This window comes from Mustela erminea, chromosome 11, assembly GCF_009829155.1.
Source record: "Mustela erminea isolate mMusErm1 chromosome 11, mMusErm1.Pri, whole genome shotgun sequence".
Classification (NCBI taxonomy): domain Eukaryota; kingdom Metazoa; phylum Chordata; class Mammalia; order Carnivora; family Mustelidae; genus Mustela; species Mustela erminea.
Genome location: NC_045624.1, coordinates 87727374 through 87750399, shown reverse-complemented (window position 1 = coordinate 87750399; position 23026 = coordinate 87727374). Strand labels below are relative to the sequence as shown.

Genomic DNA, 23026 nt, shown 5'->3' with positions numbered 1-23026 from the left:
AGAAACTGACCATCGTAACCATTTTTAATACATAGTGCAGCAGTGTTAAATACACTCACAGTGTCCTATAACCAGTCTCCAGAACTCTTTTCATCTTGCAAAACTGCAGCTTCACACACGCAGACCAATGGCTCCCTATTTTCCCCTCCCCCAGCCCTTGCAACTACCTTTCTACTTCCTGTCTCGGAATTTGACCCCTCGAAGCACCTCATGTAAGTGGAATTCTGTAGTATTTGTCTTTTTCTGACTGGCTTATTTCACTTAGCGTAATGTTCTCAATGTTCATCCGTGTGTCAGAATTTGCTTCCTTTATAAGGCTAATATTCCGTTGTATGGCAAGCCCACATTTTGTTTATCCCATCGTCCGCCAATGGATAGTATTTGAATTGTACCACTACAAACAAGTGTGGGAACGGCTCTTCAAGACCCTGATTGGCGTTAGTGTCTCTTAAAATTGAGTGAAGGAAGCCTCGAAGAATTCCATGTCCCGTGATTTTATTATTATTTGTTTTAATTATATATTATTTATTTATTTGACAGGCAAAGATCACAAGTAGGCAAAGAGGCAGGCAGAGAGAGAGAGGGAAGCAGGCTCCCTGCTGAGCAGAGAGCCCCATGCGGGCCTGGATCCCAGGACCCTGGGATCATGACCTGAGCCGAAGGCAGAGGCTTTAACCCACTGAGCTACTCAGGCGCCCGGGTTTTATTATTATTATTATTTTACCATTTGGAAAAACTCAGGAATGCAACACTAATTTCACCAGGTAGTGTCTTTACAGCTTCTCAGTGTGCTGACTTCAAGGGCTGCCTGTGCCGTTCTTCAGCCCTGTGTGTGTGTTCTGAGAATTGCCATTAAATAGAAAGTTGCCACAGTCCAGCTGTACCTCCGTGACTGAGACACTGGTCAAAGGCAGAATTATCAGGGACTTGGTGTATCACTGAAACCCACTGTTCCAGTTTCGCCTCACACGGGGCTTGATGTCCCACACCGCCCTTCCCCAGGCCAAGAAAGCACGTAGTCCCAGGACAAAATCGGGGACGCCCAGCTACAATCCACTTCACCACCAAATGCCCTTCTCCCTGGCAAAGACCTACAAATAACATCCGTGATCAGGTTTCAGAGTAAGCAAAGTGGCAAGGGCTGAGGGGTTGCTGAAATGAGTTCATGAACAAATTGACCAAAAAAATGATCTGTGAATAAATCATAGAGAAGGAAGAGCTCACCAGCCATGTGGACAGATAAGACTCCTCCCCCACAAAAACCAGCCTCTCTTTCATGCCCTACATTGTCTGCAGGCATGTATAAGCTATATTCTAGACCATTTGGCATTCAGATAGCTAAGTCGGCTCCACTCAGCTCAGAGATGATCGGGGGGCTGAAGTGTTAGCGTTCTGCCCTCCTGCAAGGAGGAAAGGGAATCTAGTTCAGGAACCAAAGGAAAGCGTATTCATCCCATCTCATCTTTTAAGACCCTGAGACAGACTCCTCCACGGCCCCCCAGATACAGGGCTCTCCAGCATTAAATGCGCAGAAATCAAATGCATATCCATTATGGGAGAAATCGTAGGGAAGGGGAGCTGAGGTGACAGATTTTGAAGAGCAAACATGCACCTTTGTGCTCTGTCTTCTTAAAATTCATCCTCTCACCTGCCAGCCTTGAGAATTGCCTATTTACATAACTAGCTGCCTAAAATGGAATATTCAATAACGTTACACGGTGCCTCACTCCGTTGGAGCCCATCCCCAGGAGAGGAGTGCTCCCGGAGTCCTCCGGCAGCATGCGGCGTGGCGCGCTGGCCCGCCGCCGTGCCTCCGTGTGGCGTGAGCCTGTCAGCGCTCCCGAGCCAAGCAGATGTCAGGCCTGATCGCCGAGGTGGGAGGCCAGCGAGCAGCAGGGGGAGGGGACGTGATTCAGCAAGTGGCATGGTAGCACGCGGTCTTCAGGGGACAAACAGCGTCTCTCCCTGAGCTTCCCAGCAGGCAAGGTGCTGTCCCAGAGACCGCCGGCAGAGAGGGACTGAAGAAGGGGGGAGCTGCAGGATCTATGGGGACAACCCAGTGCCGGAGGGACTCAGTCAGCTCTGAGCCGGCCCTGGCACTGTGCCAGCCTTGAACCCCCTGTCGGTCCTTTCCGAGGCACAGATCTCCTTCCCGTCCAAACGGGAGTCCTGCTGCTCGCTTATGAGAGGAGTATAAATAAGTGATAAGCAAGTGTTCTGATGATGAGAAGCGCGTGGAGCTTCTCAGCGGACCGCATGTATCAAAGAAGGCAATTGTGTGTGTTTGTTCATTTATTTTTCAGCGTTCCGGTTCCTGTAGTCAGTTTAGAGAAAATCCCTAACCTAGTGAAGGCAGATGGTGCCAATGTCAAAATGAACTCTACAACCACTACCGCGGTCACCTCCTGCTCCATGTCATCCTCTGCTGTCTCCACCCCACCTTTAATTAAGCCAGTCTTGATGTCCAAGTCAGTGCCACCTTCCCCAGAGAAGATCTTAAATGGCAAAGGAATTCTGTCTGCCACAATAGACAAGAAGCACCAAAATGGCACCAAAAACAACAACAAGCCTTACAGGAGACTTTCAGGTACGTGTCTGTGTCCTTCGAGCCTGGCTCACGATTAGATCTGGGTCACATTGCATGACCAAGCAGTGCTGTGTACTTATCATTAAGCAGGTCCCTTTCGTTGTAAGGAGAACACGGGCTTTACCTGCCAGCAGGACCCCCCGCCCCCAACTTAAAAATGCGAGGGAAAACGGGTTCTCTTATTTCCTGGCCAGACGAGAGCTCTCGCTCGGCTCAGTGCTCAGCAGGAGGGGTCTTCCCGGTCCAGAAGACAGGATGCCTTATACCAAACACAACAGCCCATTCGTTCTCGAGGGTCTAATCAGGCTGACGGGCTGAACAGGCCCCAGGTTCCAAAGAAGCTTCTCCGCAGGGAAGTCGGACAGCACAGGGATGGAAACCTCGCAGTAGGTCAGGGCCGACACGGGGCAGGACTGCTGAGTGCTGTGAGTGCTGTCTGCCCCGCTCCGTGCTTGGGTCTTAGTTGGTCACCTGGTTGATTCCATGGTCTGGGGCTACAACCACATTTCCTATAAATTCAGGTTGGAATTCCCACTTGGGAACCCTCAGACCAGCACAGCCAGTGCGAGGTTGAGGGGTTTCTCTTGGATCTCCGTCTCGGTTGTCTGCGTAGACACTTGGGATGGCCAGAAAGGGGCACAGGGCTGGTCTTGGAGGCAGTGGTTGCCCTCAGGGGCCCCCATGTGGATGATATTTGCTTTGGATTTGTTGTGGAACTAAATCTGGCGGTTCTACTTTCTCCAAAAGACCAAGAAAAGCTATAAACTTTATTACTTCTTCACACACCGGGGGCATTTATCAAATGTTGACTGGAAAAAAAGAAAGAAAGAAAATACAGTGAAAGCCACCTGGTGAGAGAGAAACCATGCCCTCCAGTAAGAGCGTAATTCTGAATCAGCCTAAGAACTGTGGGTCATTTTTATTTTTTACTTCGTGTTAATCTGTATATCAAGTGTCCTATTTTAACATCTGTAACTGTTCAAAAAAACCATTTCTTAAAAGTTCTTTGGACCCAAAGCATGCAAAAGATGTTTACCCTAAACATCTTCCTTGGTACTGTTCACCCACTCTCAAGAAAGAAAGGTAGAGCCTGGCGCACTCTTTGAGCATTGTGGTGGGGGAGGGGTGCTGTGTGGACAGGAGCCCCCAGCTCCTGGCTGTCTCCTGAACGGAAAGTTCAAGTTCACTCTGCAGGGGTGGGTGGCAACATCCCTGGAAAAACCAGTAGGCCCAGCTGGGCGGCATCCAGAGGCAGAAGCATGACCATGGCTTCCAGCCTGCGGCCCGGCCTGAAGTCATAGAGGGGTGGTTGGGGTTCTTTTTTGGTGTTTGTTGGTTTTGCATTTTGTTGGTTGTTTTGTCTCATTGGATCTTTTGCTTGTTTCTATCTCGCTTTCACATTTGGCAGCCAGCTCCTACCCCCCCGCCAAACAACCTGCTCGGTTGCAGGCCAGGGTGAGCGCTGGTGTGGATCTGGGCCCGGGTGTGACTCTGACAGGCCCCGGGAAAAGAACTCGGTGGCAGGCAGCCTGGGGCCTGGCTCCTGGTGCGTCCTCAGCAGGCAGAGAGGGCTCTGAGGAAACGGGCCTCTCCAGGCCTCACAGTTTTCTAGTCTTAAAAAAGAAGCTAACAACAACAAAAAGTTGCAGGCGGTGTGAGGGAGCGCCTGACTGGCTCGGTCAGAAGAGCCTGAGACTCTTGATCTCCGGTTGTGAGTTCAAGGCCCATGCTGGGTGTAGAGATTACTAAAAATAAAGTCTTTAAAAAGGAAGAAGAAAATGATGATGATGATGACAATGACAAAAGCAAAAAAAAACAAAAAACAAAAAAAAAAGAGGGGGGAGGGGGAGGCATTTTGATGACCAGCCCGGAAACCTGTCTGGAATCTTAGAATGGTTTTCGTTGCAGCCGTTGCCCCTGTTGCAACCACCCCACAGGCCCCAGACTTTCTTTTAAAAACAGAACACGTTCATTTATTATGCTCAGAGTTTCCTCCACCAATCCCAGACGGCTTCTCAGGTAAAGCCCTGTTTGGTTTGCAGCCATTCAAATCTTTTAAGGAGACTCTCCTGCAAACTGATATCCGAGCCCCCCACCCACCCTGCGACGCTGTTGCCTACCTCCCCAGATGCCCAGAGGAGCTGTGTTTTCCCTGTGCCAGAGGACCCAGGTGGCTGCTGGGTGCCTTCCAGAAACAGCACGGCCTATCCGAGACGTGGACCTTTGAAGCGGAAAGCGTCCATCAGGGCTTGTCTCGCGTCCCCTCATTTTCCAGGGGAGGGGAGCGTGTTGGTCATCCAGAAGGGGCAAGGGATCCGAAGTGGGCATAGACAGAGCGGACTTCTAGAAGGAACGTCACCGAGAATGATCCACAGCCCAGTAAGAGGCGGGAACCAGAGGAAGCCTGGCCTCCCTGCAGCCGTCCTCCGTCCCCAGTGGGTGGGCTAGCCCAGGCTCATTCCCCGCCCTCTGTGCCCCTTCACCTTCACATGCACAGACAGCACACACCCAGCCTTTGCCCCTGCCCCTGCCTGTGACACTGCCAAACAGGCCTGAATCAGGTAAACCACGTTTCTGGTCAGCTGGGCTGCGTGGAAAGCCCGGTGCTGAGGACTTGGCAAAGCACAAGAGAGGCAGGTCACACTGACATGGCAGGGAACACTCTCCCACTTACTTGGCGAGAACTAGTGGGAAGGTAAGGGGCGGCGGGGGGCGGGGTGGGAGGGGGACGGGGAAGGTGACGTATTCTTGGAGCTGCCCCGGGAGAAACGGTGGCCCTCCCTGGTCTGCAGCCAGCTGCGCCCCAAGTGCCAAGTGCTTGGGGAACCATTTAAGTGAGATAAAGTGTGTGAGCATCAGGGCTCCCTGCCCTCTGTGCCTGCCCGCCCCTCCCCTCCTTAGTCCTTGCGTCTGGGGCTGTGTCCCGCATCCCAGTCTAAGCTGGACTTGGAACTCTGGGGTCAGAGGGGAGTGTATTTTCCCCTGAGCGGTTCTTGAAGCATTTTAGCAGCCGGTTGGGGAAAAAAAGAAAAAGAAAGAAAAGAAAAACAAAAAACCAGATTGCCTGACAATGTCTCACTTGTTGGTGCAAATGTGCATTTTTTTAAAAATGTAGTCTTAATGCCAAATCCTATTTAGTCTCCTTTTTTCTTATATTTTTTGTTTGTTTCTTAAACCAGAGAGAGAATTTGACCCAAATAAACACTGTGGAGTGTTGGATCCCGAGACAAAGAAACCTTGCACAAGATCCCTCACCTGCAAGGTATTTCTCTTTCCATAAAAAATACTTCCTGCTCTCGCTGGGGCCTTTGTCGAAATGTTTGCATGCCACTCTCTGCACACGGCAGGGTGTGGAACCTCGACATGACCCCCAGCTGTTCTTTGTAAGGGAAATGCTTTCTTCTCTTCCATGGTAGCAGAGTGCCTGCCTCGAGCTGGCTGGCTTTTTAAGAAGGAAAAAAAAAAAAAAATAGGCTTCCCCTGTTACTTGTGAGGCCAGACAGTAAATTGTATTTATAGGCACTCACAGGCGGTTCTAAACCCTGCTACGTTTTAATGTATGCAGGAGCGGCGGCGGCGGCGGCGGCGGCGGCGGCGGCCTGAAAGGCAGCCGCGGAGGGGAGGACCAGCGGCCGCGCCCCTGATCTGGCCACACCGGGTGGCCAGGGGGACAGCTGAACCCAAGGCAGCCGCCATCGGGCAGCCCCCAGCCCTGTATTTCATACTGAACTGCTAGTGCTTCTTGGGATCGAGGCCGTGGCCCCCTCCGCCCGGTGGCCCCGTGGGTCTGGGCCACGGCGAGCCTCCCACCTGCACCCGGATTAACTCTAGCCCGTCCTCCCCGTCGCCTGGCCTCAGAGAGGTTTCCGTGGGCTCTGCGCTGAGGCTCGTCGTCCTGCACCAGTTGTTGTTGGGTTTTGGTTTTTGTGGTTGGTTTTTTTTTTTTTTTTTTTTTTTTTTTTTGGAGGAAGCTTTGGCTTCTTAACGCCAGGAGTGTAGGGCATGGTTGCGTTTGCGTGGTGTCTGCCTCTTCCCAGCCACAGCACGGGAGCTGTTGCCTTGAAGTTGACTTTTCAAGCACCTCTAAATTCCCATGAATTGCTGTATCTGAGATGGAGGGCCTGGGGAAGCAGGTTTATGTGCTGATCAAAGAGGCTGTGCTTTTCATCTCTCTTCTCCTTAGACACATTCGCTAAGCCATCGGAGGGCAGTCCCGGGCCGGAAAAAACAATTTGACCTCCTTCTGGCGGAACACAAAGCCAAGTCCCGGGAAAAAGAAGTTAAAGATAAAGAGCATCTCCTGACTTCGGCAAGGGAAGTGTTTCCAAACCAACCCGGGCCGGCACAGGACACTCTGCCAGGACCTTCAGGGAGCTCTGGGCCAGAACCGAAAGTCGCCTCCCCTGCAAAATCCAGGCCACCTAACTCTGTGCTTCCTAGGTAAGTCCCGCTTTGCCGGTAGAAGCCCCAGGTCCTAGGTCAAGTGACTGGCCGGGTCAAGTGCGGTCTGATCACATGGCAGGCGGAAGTTCTCATAGTCCTTCCTCGTGAGGCGGTTGTGAAGTTTAAGCGAGATCCTGGGCATGAGGGGCTCAGCCAGTGGCCGCCACGTAGCTTTTGGTGGATTTTACTGCCGTCACCATCTTCATCTTCATCTTCATAGCAGACCTTTAGCAGACGGAGCAAGACTAATCCGGGAATTAATACGTGGAAGGGTGACCGATCAGCCCCTGGGCCACTTTCCGGTTGCCTGAGTTTTTAGATGAGTTGGACACTCCTGGCGCTGAGAGTGGGGCAGTCATCACACCTTAGGAGCCCAGGTGCCACGTAATTATGTGGATTTTTTCCCCCACAACTCTCCTATGATCAGGGCGAAAGGAAAACTGGCATCACTGAGGCCATTTGTCCTTCCATCTCTCTCTACACCAAGAAAACTGAGCCATCTGTTTGGGGTTTTATTTGGTTGACCTGCACAGAGAGGAAAGAACAGAAAACAGAATTAAAATCCGTCTGGATTAAGAGTGATTTAAAGCCCATGCGTGTCTGATTTGATGGGCAGTGGAATCCTGAGCGGCCAACCAGTTTCCAGGTAATAAGACAGGGAGCCCTTCACCCAAAAATATTTATCTAGTGCTGGCTCTATGAGCAAGGGACCAGCGTACCTCTTCCTTATTGTGCTTCGCAGATATTGCTGCCTTTTTTCCCCCCCCCAACAAATTGAAGGTTTGTGGCAACCCTGCGTTGAGCAAGTCCGCCAGCGCCATTTTCCCAACAGGGTTTGCTCATTTTGTGTCTCCTTGTCAATAAAGTATTTTTTAATGAAAGCATGCACATTAGGTATAATACTACTGCACACTTGATAGACGGCAGTATAGTGTAAACATAACTTTTATAGGCACTGGGAAGCCCAAAAAATGTATTTGATTCACTTTATTGCGATACTGTCTTTATGGCAGCGGTCTAGAACCAACCCCGAGCTATCTCCCAAGTATACCTGAACTATGTCAGTTACTTTCAAGCAACAGTGCAGAGATGAATGCAGTTAGATCCCACTTTTTGAGAATTCAGAGTTTAGAAGAGACGAGACTCAGATACTCATAACTTCATGGAAAAGAAACGTTAATAATAAAGTAATGAGACGTGCAGGTAGTGGTATTATCTGATCGCTTTTAAGGCGTACAGCGTGAATCTCAAAGGGTAATTGTGCAGTTAGCAAGCAAGCATTAAGAGAACACAGTTACAAAACAAGGGGAAGGGGTTGATTTTTAAAGCAAAAACAAATATTTGATGACAGCTGGCACGGAACTGCCGGGTTCTCACCCTCCTGCCTTCCACTTTGGTGTAAGCCTGATCCAGATGGATAGCCGGAGTCCCATTTTCGGAACCGCCAAGGGCGGCCTCAGGTTCAGGAGGATGCAGTCAGGTGAAAGGGCCACCAGCACCCATTTCCTGCGTCAGAAACATTGCCCTGGTGTTGCCATCAACTTAAACGTCACGTCGTTTTGCAGGATCATTTTATAACGACTTTTCACGGTCATGCCAGAATTTGCCAAAGGATATTTATTACCTTTCCTGAGCTTTAGAGTTAAGCAGGCAGTTATGTTCCAGATTTCCCGGAGGGGCTTCAGGTCTCTGTACAATGGCTCTCAAACTCTTCTGTAGCTGTAGAGCTTTCTCACTTCCCATAAAACGTTGTGTGTACCCAGTATAAAAACAGAGACCTGCTTCACCTAACTCCAGCTCCACTCTGCTCCCTTCGCACATGCATCCAGAGCCTGCTGTCCCCTAGCCCATCCAAGGGATCACCTTGGAGTCCCCCAGGGCTCCAAGGAGCCCAGTTTGAAAACCATCTTTTATTATAGGTTCACCGTAGATTTTGACTGATGGAGGTGCTTCTCACCACCGCCCCCCACCCCCATGGCCCAGCCTAAACAGGTAGTGGAGGCTTAAGTGTGATTTCTTTTTCTTTTTTTCCTTACTATTTCATGTGTTTATTTGAGAGAGAGAACACGAGTGGCAGGGAGGGGCAGAGGGAAAGGGAGAAGCAGACTCCCCACTGAGTAGGGAACCTAATGTGGGGCTCGATCCCAGGACCCAAGATCATGACCTGAGCTGAGGATTGTGACTAAGACGCCCAACTGACTGAGCCACCCAGGCGCCTAAGAGCAGATTCTTAATGTTCTTTTTCATATAATTTTCAGGGAATGTTTGTTAATAGAGAAATGCCAGGTGTTTATATTCTCTTAAGGAAGATGAAGAAAGGGGCGTCTGGTGGCTCAGTCGGTTAAGCATCTGCCTTCATCTCACGTCATGATCCCAGGGTCCTGGGATAGAGCCTTCAGGCAGACTCCCTGCTCAGCGGGGAGTCTGCTTCTCCCTCTCCTCTCCAGCTCTTCTCTCTCAAAAATAATAAATAAAATCTTTGGGGGGAAAAAAAAAAAAGGAAGCAGAGGAAAGACAGAAGACAGAGAGTAAAGTTCATCAGCAAAAAGAATGGCTCTGAAAGGAAGGGGGCAGCCAGGGGTTGCATTACAAATGTTGGCTTACAGAGTAATCATTAAGGATGCTTTTCAAAGTTGACATAAGCACCAGAAAACTCAGGGATGAACTCAGTTCCAAACTTTGTAGGAAATAATGTCCTTTTTCACTTGGTTTTAGTTAGGAAGAAACCTCATACAATTAGTGATTGAAAAGACATGATCAGAATTTAATATCCTCCTTGGGCACCTTGGCTGGCTGGCTCAGTTGGAAGAAAGAGAGTGACTCTTGATCTCAGTGTTATGAGTTCAAGCCCAACATTGGGTGTAGAGATCATTTTAAAAATAAAATCTCTTAAAAAAAAAAAAAAAAGGAATTTAATGTCCTCCCATAAAACTTAAAACAACATTTATTTTCCTCATATTAGTGCTATACAATATATATTATAGCTATTTCAATCACAGTAATCAATTATAATTGGCAAAAAAAAAAAAAAAATCACACAGGAGTGGAAATACTATAATCCCTCCCCAGTCATGAATTTCTTTTGTCGGAAATGCTTACACATGTGAATTTGTTTTTTACATATCATTTGGTAACCTTGAAAATATTTCAGTTCTCATATTCTTGAATTACAACCTTCTCTTGTCAAGGGTTCCTGAAAATAGAACTTAGGTCTACTGCTGGAAAAGTGAGTCAGTAGCCAGGGCCGGAGCAAGGTTGGAAGTGCAAATGTCAGCTGTGTGCTCACGAAGGAGATGAGCGCCGCCATGTTTCTGAGCCTCTGCGGCTTCAAGCTACCCGTCTGTAAAGTGGAGCTAAGAAGAATTAGGCGAGAAGTACCAAGTTCCTAATAAGTGCTTAGTTAATGATAGCTTCTAGTAGGCGGTAGTACTGTCCCATAGAAAGCAGTGTGAGGAAATAAAGGCCTTGGGGCCCCCAGATTTCCATTTGCCTGCCCTCCTGGGCACTGTTCACCAACCTGGGGGCCTTCGAATAGGGGCTCTATGCTCTGTTTCTTGGCCCCAGCTCCAAGGGAACATATTATGTATCCCCAGAGAGTCCAAGGCTATGGATGACCAGCCCAACCAAACCCATCAGGACTTTTGTGGAAAGAGGGTTGAGGGTTGAGCTAGGTGCTAACAAGCCAGTCTCTGGCCCCCAGGAGGGAGGGAAGAAAGGTAAGCCATGGAAGCCCATGCTGACAAAACCTGGGCACATTCCCCTCTGTCTTGTGGACGCTCACATATCTAATCTTAAAATATAAAAATAGTGGGAGCCTGGGTGGCTCAGTCAGTTGGGCATCTGACTCTTGGTTTCAGCTCAGGTCGTGATCTCAGGGTCCCAAGATGGAGCCCCGCATAGTGCTTGGCGCCCAGCACAAAGTCTGCTTGAGTTTTTGGGCCTCTCCCTGTCCCTCTGCCTGTCCCCCTGCTCATGTGCTTGTGCTCTCTCTCTAAAATAAATAAATTTTTTTAAAAAAATTTTTAAAGTATAAAAATGACAAAATCTAAGGAATTTTAGACTGGCACAGGTAGTGGAGAGAGAGGCAGAAGGTTCTAGATACCTAAAAAAGGGCAGCGATGGTTCTGGAATGAAAGCGACTCTAGCTCATGCCTCATTAGGATAAGTGTCACTACTACACTGTAACCCTTGACTTCATATGTGTCCCTCTGTTTTTTCTTTTTCTTTTTTTTAAAGAGTTTATTTATTTATTTGACATACAGAGATCACAAGTAGGCAGAGAGGCAGGCAGAGAGGGGGAAGCAGGCTCCCTGCTGAGCAGAGACCCCCGATGTGGGGCTCGATCTCAGGATCCTGGGATCATGACCTGAGCCAAAGACCGAGGTTTTAACCCACTGAGCCACCCAAGCGCCCCGACCCTCTGTTTTTTTCTACATCCATTTCTTAATCTGAGGGACTTTGAAGTCAGGCAGATGGTATCAAGTCTCATTTCTGCTTCTCATTAGCTTTGCCACCCATTCCCTCGTCTGAGAAATGTGGATGAGTTACACCCACCTAAAGCAGAGGGTAAATTGAGTGAGAAAATGTACGTTGTATGCCTGGCACATAGTTGGGACTCAGTTAAGGTCGATTATCTTGTGCTGTCTTCCCCAAAGCACTCAGACAGACTGATGCTCATGCTTCCTCAAAGGGGAGGAGGAGGAACTTTCTTTAAGTTTCCCTTAGTGGAACTGGAAGCACAGGGATCACCGATTGTCGCGTGGTCTTTAGACCAGACTGGTAAATGGAGAGTGGCGGTTGATGCCATGTTGACCTCAGAAGGATGGGTGGCAGCTTAACTCAAGTGATTTTTTCAACACATTCTCATGACTGGTTGCCCCATTCCCCATCATTCCTCACCAAGCCTTATTTTTCTGAGAGTCAACTTGGTTCCATCAAACTCCTTCCCTCCAGGTTCTGCCCTGGGGTACAGTGATCAGAGCTGGAAGGTCTTGAAAGCATCCCCTACCCCATTATCGTCAGGAGGGTGCCTACATCTTGAGTGAATCAAGCCTACAAAGGAACAAATTCAGAGCTTCTTCTCCGTGTGCACGGGCACACTGTCATCATTCATGATTCTGTCTCTGCTCTCAGAGCCCTTTCTGCTCTAGACACAGATTTCCATGCTCGGCTTCCCTCTATAGGATTCTCCTCCCCTTATCTCTCTTTTATTCAGCCAGCAATTAGAATTTATTATTGTTTCAACCATGTTTTTCTTATTTTTTTCCTTAATTAAACTTTTTTTTAATGAAAGTAAAATGGGCACATAGTTCAGAAGTCAAAAAGAACTGAAAGACTTAGAACAAAAAACAGTAGTTCCTGCCATCCTGGGGAGGGGGTCTCTACCCAGTCTGTGTTAGAGTGCGTGTTTCCTAGATCCGTTGCCTCTCTGTCTATTGGTTTGCTCCTTTATTCTGATGGAGGAGCTCTTCCATCAGCTTCCTGTAAAAGTGCAAAGGGGGTCAGTTTTTAGAAACTTGTTTTTATTCTCCCCTTACACTTAATTGATAATCTCTCTGAGTATATAACTGAATTGAAAATCATTTCCTATAGAATTGTGAAGACATTTTTTATTGGCTTCTAGCACCAAAGGTTTTTATTGGGGAGTCTGTTGTCCTTCTCTTTGCGTATAACCTGTTTTTAATCTCCGAGACCTGGGTCTCTGAAGTTTCACAGGGATCATTCAATATGGGTCTTTTCTCATTCGTGGTACTTGGTACTTAGTAGATCCTTGCAGTCTATGAACACCCGTCTCAGGGATAATTTCCTGTGTTACACCTTGGCTAATTGTCTCCCCACTATAGTCTTTTTTCTCTTTATTGACCTCCTATTAGTTGGATGTTGGACCTTTTGCTCTGATCTTTCCTTCTCTTATCTCTTTTCTCCTGTTATTTCTTAATTTCCTGTTATTCTTTCTAAAAAATGTTCTTTTATCTTACCTTCAAAACTGTATATGAAATAATCAATTTATGATTTGCTTTTTTAAATCTTTGGGATCTGGTCCTTATATAAAAAGAACTTCTTACAGTTGCTTCTTTTAAAAAAAAAAAAAAAGATTTATTTATGAGAGAGAGAGAATGTGCAAGTGAGGAGAGGGGCAGAGGGAGAAGGTCAAGTAGATTCCCCACTGAGCCAGGAACCCTAATGTGGGACTTGATCTCAAGACCCTGAGATCCTGACCTGAACCATAATCAAAAGTTCGATGCTTAACCAAGCCACCTGGGCACCCATATCCTATGACTGCTTCTTATAATATCCTACAAGATAATATCATTTTGCAGTTAATACCATTCCAATATCTTTAAGGTTGGTTTTTAAATTTTTTCCTTTTTGCTTCATTATCTTCATTTCTTTCATGTGTGTGTTCATGCGTTTGATATTTGGCTGGTCGGTCTCATTATGGAGATGTTCCAGGAATGTTTAGTGATCCCTAACCATTCACATTTAGAAGAGAAGTGCTAACGGGCTGGTTGGAAGTCTTTGTGTGGGACTGTCAACAAAAAAATCATCAAGTCACCAATCAGCTTTTCTTTAGAGGATTCCCAAAGGCAAGATCTGGAATCCTTTTCTCCAGAGCCATTCAGTTTCTCAGGGTAAAAGACTCCTCTCTGCTGATGTGCCAGTGATAGGCATTCTGGGGAGTGCCCACTAAGGATTTGACGAGAGAAAGCTCATGGTCACTTTGTTTCCAGCCCTGTGCCTTTCTCCTGATCTCTGCTGAGCCTGGCAGCCCCTTATCTATGGTCTCTCCAGTTCATTTTCTCTGAAGAGTAAATTTCTGTTCTCTTGTTGGAGAGTTGATTGGAAGGGGTGGGACCTGGCAGGGGCAATGGTGAGTCATCTGGCCGTCTAAGGTCCTAGTGTTGACCTTTGGGTCCAGCTACCACATGGGAAGACTTTCAGCTTTCCCACTAAGTTTAGCCTTCACCTCACCCATGACCTTTGCAGCTTGAGGTAGCTCCAGGTGCCCTGCTTCTCAGAGGTTTTGTGGTAGGTCAGCTCCTTGCCCTGCATCTAACACTTCTGCAGACACATTCTGTATTCTGGAAATATGTTCAGGTCTCACGTTCACACTGTATCAGTTGGGATGCTACAGGTGCAAGTGGCAGAAAACCTAGTCTTCCTAAATGTTTAAATAATTAAAAATTTTCTTATCACACGGGACAAGAAGTCCAGAGGTGAAAGGGCACCAGTCCCCAAAGATGAGGAATCAGCTCTTGTTCCCCGACTTTCTTTTACTCCATCCTCTTCTGTCTTCCAGTTTCATCTTCAAAATTTGTAGCAAGATGGCAACTGCACTTTCAGGGACATCCAGAAGAAGGTGGAGACCACTTTTTCCTTGTGTCTCATTATAAAAGTGAGAAAAATCTTTGCAACCACCCCCCAGAAAAAAATGTTTATGTATTTCTCATGCCCTTTTCCAAACCAATCATTAGCCGGATGAATGAGATTTCCATTATTGGTTTAGGGGTTCAGTGGAGGCTGGGGAGTAACTACCATAAGGATCGCTGTATTTCTGCTGATCTCTTTGTTCTTCGGAGCCATGCCTTTTTGATCCCTTTACTGTGATTTTAGTAGTGTTTTGGGAGGATGAGGAGATAAGTGTGTTCAATCCATGTGGCCCATATAACGAAGTTCCTCAACTACTTCCTTATACATATCTGTACTAGTAGCTCGCTTTCTGGTTTTTTTCTGTTGTCGTTGTTGTTGTTGTTTTCTTTTTGTTATGAAATTTTACCCACGTACAGAAAAGTAGAAGGAATAATAAAATGAACACCTGCATGCCTAGTTTTAACAGCTGTAATATTAACATCTTGCTATTGTATTTACTTTATCTACATTTTCTGGTGGCACATTTTGATGTAAATTGCAGATAACATGGCATTTCACCTCTAAATATTTCTAAATGCATCTTTAAAAAGTAAAGATATTTTCCTATATAACCAAAATGCTATTAATCACACTTAACAAAATCCAGCTCACTTTTATCTCCTGCAGGACAAGGAGGCCCTATCACCATGGAGAAGGCCTCAAAAAGAGCCTGCTAGAAATTTTGGAAAAAATGTCAATGTCCATCAATAGACTAGTTAAGTAAATTATGATATATCCTTACTATGGAATATTGGGGAATATAAAAAATGATGATATGGGGTGCCTGGGTGACTCGGTGGGTTAAAGCCTCTGCCTTCGGCTCAGGTCATGATCTCAGGGTCCTGGGATCGAGGCCCACATCAGTCTCTCTGCTCAGCGGGGAGCCTGCTTCCCCTCCTCTCTGCCTGCCTCTCTGCCTACTTGTGATCTCTGTCTGTCAAATAAATAAATAAAAATCTTTTTAAAAAAATTATGGTATAGTTCTACACATTGAAAGATCTCTACAACATTACTAGGCTGGGGGGGTAAAGCACATCTCAAAATAGTATGTACGGTGTGATCCAGTTCTTGCTTAAAAACGCATGTGCTGTGTATGCACAGTGGAGAAATCTGGAAGGATATAAATCAAAATGGTAATAACACTTGATCTTGAGTGGCAGGATTATGGGTGCCATTTTCTCTTTCTATGTTTCAGCATTATCAAAATTGTTTCAGTGTTTGGGTCTCCAGCTATAAATAGGCAATAATGTTGTTGCCCCTTCTGATACAGGAGAGTAGGCATCTAGGAGTACACTTGAGGTGATGTATTCTCTGGACGATACACGTGAAACATGCAGAATGAATGGCATCCTTGCTTGCTTAAATACAGGAAGATGACAGTCAGTAAATTGTCCCACCAACAGAGTTTTTATAGTGACACTGCAAACTACCTGTGGCCTTGTTTTTGGTTTCTTGTGGATTTTGTGTGTGTGTGTGACAAAATATACATAAGGTGTGTTTACCATTTTAGCCATTTCTAAGTGTATAGGTTCGTGGCTTAAAGACATGCACATTGTGGTGTGACCGTCACCACCATCCATCTCCAGAACTTTCTGTCATCTCGGAGAGAGACTCTGCACCCATCCCCAGTAGCTGGTAACCACTGTTCTACTTCCTGTCTCTGTGAACGTGACTATTGTGGGTATCTTACATGAATGGAATCATACAATCTTCGTCCTTCATGATTGTCTTATTTCACTCATAGTCAGGTCCTCAAGGTTCATCTGTGTTGTCGTGTGTCCAGATTTCCTTCCCTTTTAGGACTTAACTGATAGTCCATTGTATGGCTATATCATAAATATGTTTTATCCATTCATCTATTTATTGATGGACGTTCAGATTGTTTCCACCTTTGTGGCTTTGCTTTTAAAGGACTATTTCGGGGATCCGTTTGAACTTAGCTGTTTGACCCCTGGACAGCACTGAGAATGAAAATGAGGGAGAAGGGAGAGCAGAATGCAGAAAGCCCATTTTTTAAAAAGATCTGGATTTTGGGGTGCCTGGGTGGCTCATTCGGTTAAGCGTCTGACTTTGGCTCAGATCCCGATCCCGGGGTCCTGGGATCGAGTCCCGCATCAGGCTCCCTGCTCAATGGGGATCCTGCTTCTCCCTCTTCCTTTGCCCGCTGCATCGCTGCTTCTGCTCCCTCTCTCTTTCTTGCTCTGTTAAATGAATAAAATCTTTTTTTAGATAAAGGATCTGGATTTTTTTTCCTCCCAAACTTCTTTTTCTCCCTATTTCTCCCCAGTCACCTTCTGAAAGTGGAGAAGCAGGAAAAACAACTGATAGCTAACTCTGACTATTCCTCCTTTAAGTCTTTCACTGATAGCAATGTGTTTGGTTTGTTTTTGCTTTCTCCTTGTTTTGGTTTTTTGCTGCTCATGAAATCCGTGGTACCTTTTCTTGTGACATTGCTTTTCAAGCTTAGCCATCATCCAGATGAGATCTGCTGGATTGTTCATACACAGGGAACGTGTTCATTCCTTCAGCGGGAAACACAGTTCCACAGCACCTACTGTAGGCCAGCCATGCCAGCCTGTGGTTCTAGTGGTTTGTCAAAAGTAAAATGGAAACATTCATCCTCAGAAGATATGATTAAACAACATGTGGCTTGATACTAAGAAACCCATCTTGAGCTCTTAGATGGCTCAGTTGGCTAAGCATCTGCCTTTGGCTCAGGTCATGATTCCAGAGTCCTGGGATCGAGCCCTGTGTTGTGCTCCCTGCTCAGCAGGGAGTCTGCTTCTCTCTCTGCCCCTCCACCAAGCTAGTGCTTTTCTCTCTCTCTCATAAATAAATAAAATCTTTAAAAAGGAAAATAAAAGAAAAAAGAAACATCTAGGGACACCTAGCTGTCTCTGTTGGTGGGCCCGTGGTGGAGCATGCATTTCTTGTTCTCAGGGTCATGAGTTCAAGCCCCACATTGGGTGTAGAGCTTACTTTAAAAAAGAAAAAAAAAAAACATGGGGGAAAAAAAGAAACAGTTCTAACTGTGGGGTAAGAGACTTCTGCCCCATCAATGGGACAAAGGCTTTTTCCATGCCAGTGTGTTAATTTCATAAAGCTGGAGTTTAGTAGCTAAAACCAAGTGTGGGGTGCCTGGGTGGCTCAGTGGGTTAAGCCGCTGCCTTCGGCTCAGGTCATGATCTCAGGGTCCTGGGATCGAGTCCCGCATCGGGTTCTCTGCTCCGCGGGGAGCCTGCTTCCTCCTCTCTCTCTCTCTCTGCCTGCCTCTCTGCCTACTTGTGATCTCTCTGTGTCAAATGAATAAATAAAATCTTTAAAAAATAAATTAATTAATTAATAATTAAAAAAAAAATAAAACCAAGTGTGGGGCCATCTTCCCTCGTGACTGATATTTTGGTAATTGGTTTGAAGTTGTTTACTTGGTTGATCTTCCTGTCAGGTTCCACTTTCAGGAAGAAGCAGCTACATGACGAGTACAAATTACTTACATGCAAACAGATGAGTTTTTATAACAATTCGTTAGAAGACCAGTTTTAAGTTAATTCTCTCTTACTGTATTTTATGTTCCACTTACATCGTTGGAGTTTTCCCTGGTTCCTGGACTTAAGCAGGGCAGAGCCTAAGCGCCCCTGGATCACTGTAGAAAGTTCAGTGATCCCTACCTGCTCCCAGCCTGAAGTTTTCCCTCATGTAAATTTACCATTGGCCCACCTTCCTTGATGTATCGCGAGAGAGCGGATCAGTCTGCCTTTGGAGCTCCCTTCAACCCGGTGGGTCTTCCTCCCTCCGCCAAGTTCATTCTGTCCGTTCTCTCTTCCCCTCAGACCATCTTCTGCAAATAGCATCAGCAGCAGCACGTCTTCAAACCACAGCGGCTACGGCCCGGAGCCCCCCCTGCCCCCCGCCGGAGGGGACCTCACCAGCCGGCTGTCGAGTGATGAAGGGGAGATGGATGGAGCTGACGAACCCGAGAAGTTAGACTGTCATTTCTCTACCCACCACCCCAGACCTCTTGCGGTAGGCCACCGTGTTTCCACCCATGTGTTTCCCGCCCCCGCCCCCTGGTGCCCTGCAGACGTTTAGGTCGCCCTGCCGGCCAGCACCCATTCCTGGGGAGAGGCTGCCAGAACAGTGGTTGATGGAAAGGTTTACCCTGAGGTTGAACGACCGCCTTCAGTTTACCCTTGAACGTCCCAGAAGGAAAGGGCAGGGCTCCCACCTGGTTATAATCCTTTAAGCGTCTGAGTAGCCGTGGTCCACCCTGCATTGAGAAGGCCTGAGAAATGGTGTTGATGTAAGTGTGCTGGGCAGCTGACCTTGCGGCCGTACCCGGCTCAGAATGGAGCCTCTGGTTTCCAGAGTCCGTCTAGCTCACCTGCTTTGGAAACCGTCTGTCTTAGCAGTAAACCAGGTGCCAGCCCTAGCTGCTTTTCTCCCCTGTTGGTTCTGAATTTTATTGTTATTAGTAAGTATGACCATATGGCACCAGAACTGAGAGAAAGAATGTGTGTGTGTGCAAAGAGAGGAGGAAACATTGCACATCAGCATGATCACTGGTTAAAAAGTCCAATTCCTTGAAAGAGTCTTCTTTCGACAGTTCGAAAGGTCATTGGAATCGAGGTGGGAAGTGTCAGGAGGCATGAGCTAAAGGCTTTTTTACATTTGCCCTACAAGCACTTAAGAAGGGACTTCCTGGCTACCATCACAGAGCCAAATTCAGTGGAGCTGGAATGTGGGACCCCATGGCCTATTTGCTCTGGTCCCAGCTGGAGCCCTGCAAGGTTTCCTTTGACTATCCCTAGATGTCATGGGCTGTGTAGGGACAATCAGTCCTGTACTGGAGCACCTGGCTGGCTCAGCGAGTGGAGCATGTGACTCTTGATCTCGGGGTTGGGAGTTCAAGCCCACACTGGGTTAAGAGATTACTTAAATAAATAAAATCTTAAAAAAAAAAAAAAAAAAAAAACCAGAAGCAGTCCTGCAACAGGATAGAGTGAGTGCCTCCTCCCTTCTATCCGTATGATGAATAAAGGCCAAATTCACTTCCTGTTTCTGGGGATGATGGTAACCTGTGGTTCACCAACACCCTGAGACTTGGCTGCTTAGACAGTGCAGAAATAGGGATGGGGAGGAATGCCTCTGACTGCCAAGAACAGAATGTCGAACTCGTGTATAGTGTATATACACACAGTCATTGGTTCATCTTATGGAACAAGAAGTCCAGAGGTAGGTGGTTGCCTCCTTGGTTCAGCACCTCTGTAATATGGTGCTACTCAGCGAGAATCTCTCAAGCCTCTTTGCCTGTCATCCGTGGTCTCCTGTGCCTGCGACAGCTCCCATGTCACACCCTCACCCACTGGCATTCTCCAAAGGCCAGAAGGGGACAAACAGAAAGGGAGTCTTCTTCTAAGGTGCTATCTTATATCATTTCTTAAGGAAGGAAAGCTTCCAGGGAGCTCCCCCAGCAGGCATCTGCTTCCGTCCAGCAGAAAAGGGTGACGAGCCTACCCCTGCATCAACTGGGGGCTCAGGACGAGGGGATTGCAGTGACACAGGACAAAAGTAGCCATGGTTCATCTCAAGGTTCTGGGAAGGGACCCCCATACACACCCCCACCCCATTCCCTACTCCCTGTTCCGTGTCAGATACCAGACCAAAAGGGCGGCTCCATTAGGCAGGAAAAGGTGAGGGGAGAAGTATGGGTGGGCTGGCAGAAGAGCCAGCCACAGTGGCTGGGGCACTGAGGACCCGCAGCGCCATCTAAGGCACGATGGGTGGCAGAGAACAGGAGCCTCTTGGGCGTTAACCTTGCATCGGTATCAAATTAGAGACATGGGTAGCAAAAACAATAGGGAGCCTTCAGCTTCTGAGTCTGAAAGGGAGCCTGGGCTCTACCAGAAGGCAGACTACAGAGCACGGGGTGTTTGTCCAAATGACAGATTGCCAGGCTCCAGTGGCTTAGCTCAACTCTGGGCATGGCGGATTTGTGTGCCCTTCATGTTTTGCTGATTTAAATGTAAAGCCCATGGACTGTTTCCTTGCTTTGTCCTTTTCCTCATGGTCAATTGATACATTAAGTCATTTTTTGTCATGAACGGTCACTCAGGGTGTCTTTAGCAACTGGGACGAAGGAAGAAAAGATGTCTAGACCTGGAACAGCTCCCACATGCTGCTGGGGACTGGCTTCCACGTTGGAGAATCCCTTTTGTTTATTTTCTTGCTCCTTCTGTAAGCACTTGATAGGAAAGTGCAGGAAAGAGTTTTTCATCAGGATTACCAGATTTGACGGGTGACAAAATTTTCATGCAAAGCCCCCAAAACATAAGCAGAAACAAAACAAAAGCAAGGTCTTGCATTTCCTCCTAAGAACCGTTCCAAAGGCTGGTTCCAGGAAGGGTTTGTGGAATGAGTGCCAAAGCCTCTGTGTCTGGGATGGAGGCCAGGGAGCTGCTGGGAGGTCTGGGGGAAGGGGGAGAAGCTGTATTTGAGTTAGAGAGTCTTCTGCAGACTCGCCTGAGCTCTAGACCATCCAAATGTCACCTTCTCAGAGGTTGCTTCCTGAATTTCTGTCTGCAGGTCTTCTGGTTGCCCTAACATCATAATCCAGTGACGTTCGTTAAACATCTTACTGCACATACTTCAGCCACATGTTTTAAATGTGATGATTTGCTTTAAAAAACATTTTGTCGGACCTCATCTCTGCAATCCATTCTTTATCCCAGATCTCTTCCCTACCATCCTCACACTAAGGAGGAAGAAGAGAACGAGGCTTCCAGCACGTTCCACTTAAAATCAAGCAAGGCACATAGATTTTATTTACATAGAACATAAAACAGCCAGTTCCAAGGTGACATGCAATAATGCATGCGATAGGTATGTGGTGGGAGCGAGAGGCATGAGGCTAGTCACATAAGAGCCACTGGAAATGAGAGTCTTGATTAGGCCACTGGGGGAGGGGAGAATTGGGACTTCACGAGAAGAGGGAAAGAGACAGGGAACAGAGGGAACAGCATGAATGAGCCAAGGGAACAGCATGAACAGAAGCGTGGTGACGGTGACATGTCACAGGGCAGCCCTAAAGTGCGGAGAGGTGGACATGAGGTCAGGACTGGGGAAGGAAGGAGTTTCTAGCCTCCCTGGAAGTGAAATGGCTCTGTTGGCAACAGATGGGAAAGCTCTGACCATTTGGCGGACTGTGTCAGGACAAGCAGTGTCCATTACTGCAGGGAGGAGCAGGGAACCACCGAGTCCCTGGAGAAGACGGATGATATACCGTAAGCAGGCAGTGCTGAAAAACCCTCCCCACTGCTGGTTTGGTTTGGTTTGGTTTGTGTGTTTGTTTTTAACCTATAATACTGGCTCGATCCCAGGTGTAGAGAAGGTAGCCCTCAGGGCCACAGAAAATTGAATGTCACTACTGTCGAGTCCTAACGCGAGGTTCTGCAGAAAATCTAGAGCACAGACGAGAACACCACAGAAATATTTTTGGCTTCAGTACTATTTGCTTCTTTATTTTGAGTAAAATTGTACCCCTGTGTGTTTTTGTGCAAATGTTATTTTTCTCTGCATGGTTTATATTAGCTTATTAACCTGTAATCAAAATTAAAATGTTTTTTCCCCTCACAGTTTTGCTCATTCGGGAGTCGCCTCATGGGACGAGGGTACTATGTGTTTGATAGAAGATGGGATCGTTTTCGATTCGCACTAAACTCCATGGTAGAAAAACACTTGAATTCACAGATGTGGAAGTAAGTGAGCCGTTTTTGTGCAATATACGCTCAGAGCTGCCCCGAGACTGTCTGAACCCTAGCTTTCTGGATGAATGTGGTAGTTGACTTTTCATGGAACAAAATGATTCTGAAATCGGGATCCCTGCTTAATTCATAAGTACCAGGTCTTCTTAATGGCTTTCCGACAGTTTCTCAGAGATGCGTACAACGTGTGGTATGCCTTGTCCTCTCTGGAGATCATTTTTGCGTTGGTAATCTTCTAAACTAAGTGAAAAAGGCATTAGATAAGATCTCGTCTACTTAAGACTGTTAAAGGGCCTTTTGCTATGACTAAGAACATCTAAGGATACTAAGAATATGCCTCTGTCTGTAATGTTAATGCTACAATGTCGATACTAAAATTTTCACAATGGTTATGGACCAATTTCTAATTGTTTAATGTCCTGTGAGAAAAATACATATGGCGGCCAACAGGGCGGGTCCTGAGTGATGTTGGAAGTTGGTTAAGCTTGTCTTTGGCCCTTCCCGCCTGGCTAGAGCTCTCTCCTCACCTCTCCCTGTACTTCTCTGCCCCCCTGCCCCAGCTTATGTTCCATTTCTCTGAGCCCCCTTTCTTCTCCAGCACCTCCCGATGTATTTACATCTTAACAAGAGACTCATAAAAAAGGGGAGGAAACCTCCTGCCTTAGCCAAATGCCCTTGTGTAAGAATGACAAGCTAGACCGGCTGAGAATGCACGGCCAGCCCGCACCCCCACTCCCACAAAAGTGAGCCCCTAGGACATCATAATCCACTAGAGTCATGGACCCCTCAGGGCTGGGCCCAGGGGGGTCAGGAAAGCCACGGGTGA

The 23026-nt window shown here is 47.1% G+C and overlaps 1 protein-coding gene across 13 annotated transcripts in view; it reads left to right on the top strand.

Moving 5' to 3' along the window:
* The window catches only part of ATXN7L1 (ataxin 7 like 1), a 235357-nt gene that overhangs the window by 201594 nt on the left and 10737 nt on the right, over positions 1-23026 (top strand). For all 13 annotated transcript variants that reach the window (XM_032305521.1, XM_032305520.1, XM_032305519.1 and 10 more), the window contains 5 exons: positions 2304-2587; positions 5767-5849; positions 6771-7027; positions 18271-18463; positions 22073-22194. In XM_032305521.1, coding sequence (XP_032161412.1) covers positions 2304-2587; positions 5767-5849; positions 6771-7027; positions 18271-18463; positions 22073-22194 — 939 coding nt within the window. The remainder of the gene's footprint in view (positions 1-2303; positions 2588-5766; positions 5850-6770; positions 7028-18270; positions 18464-22072; positions 22195-23026) is intronic.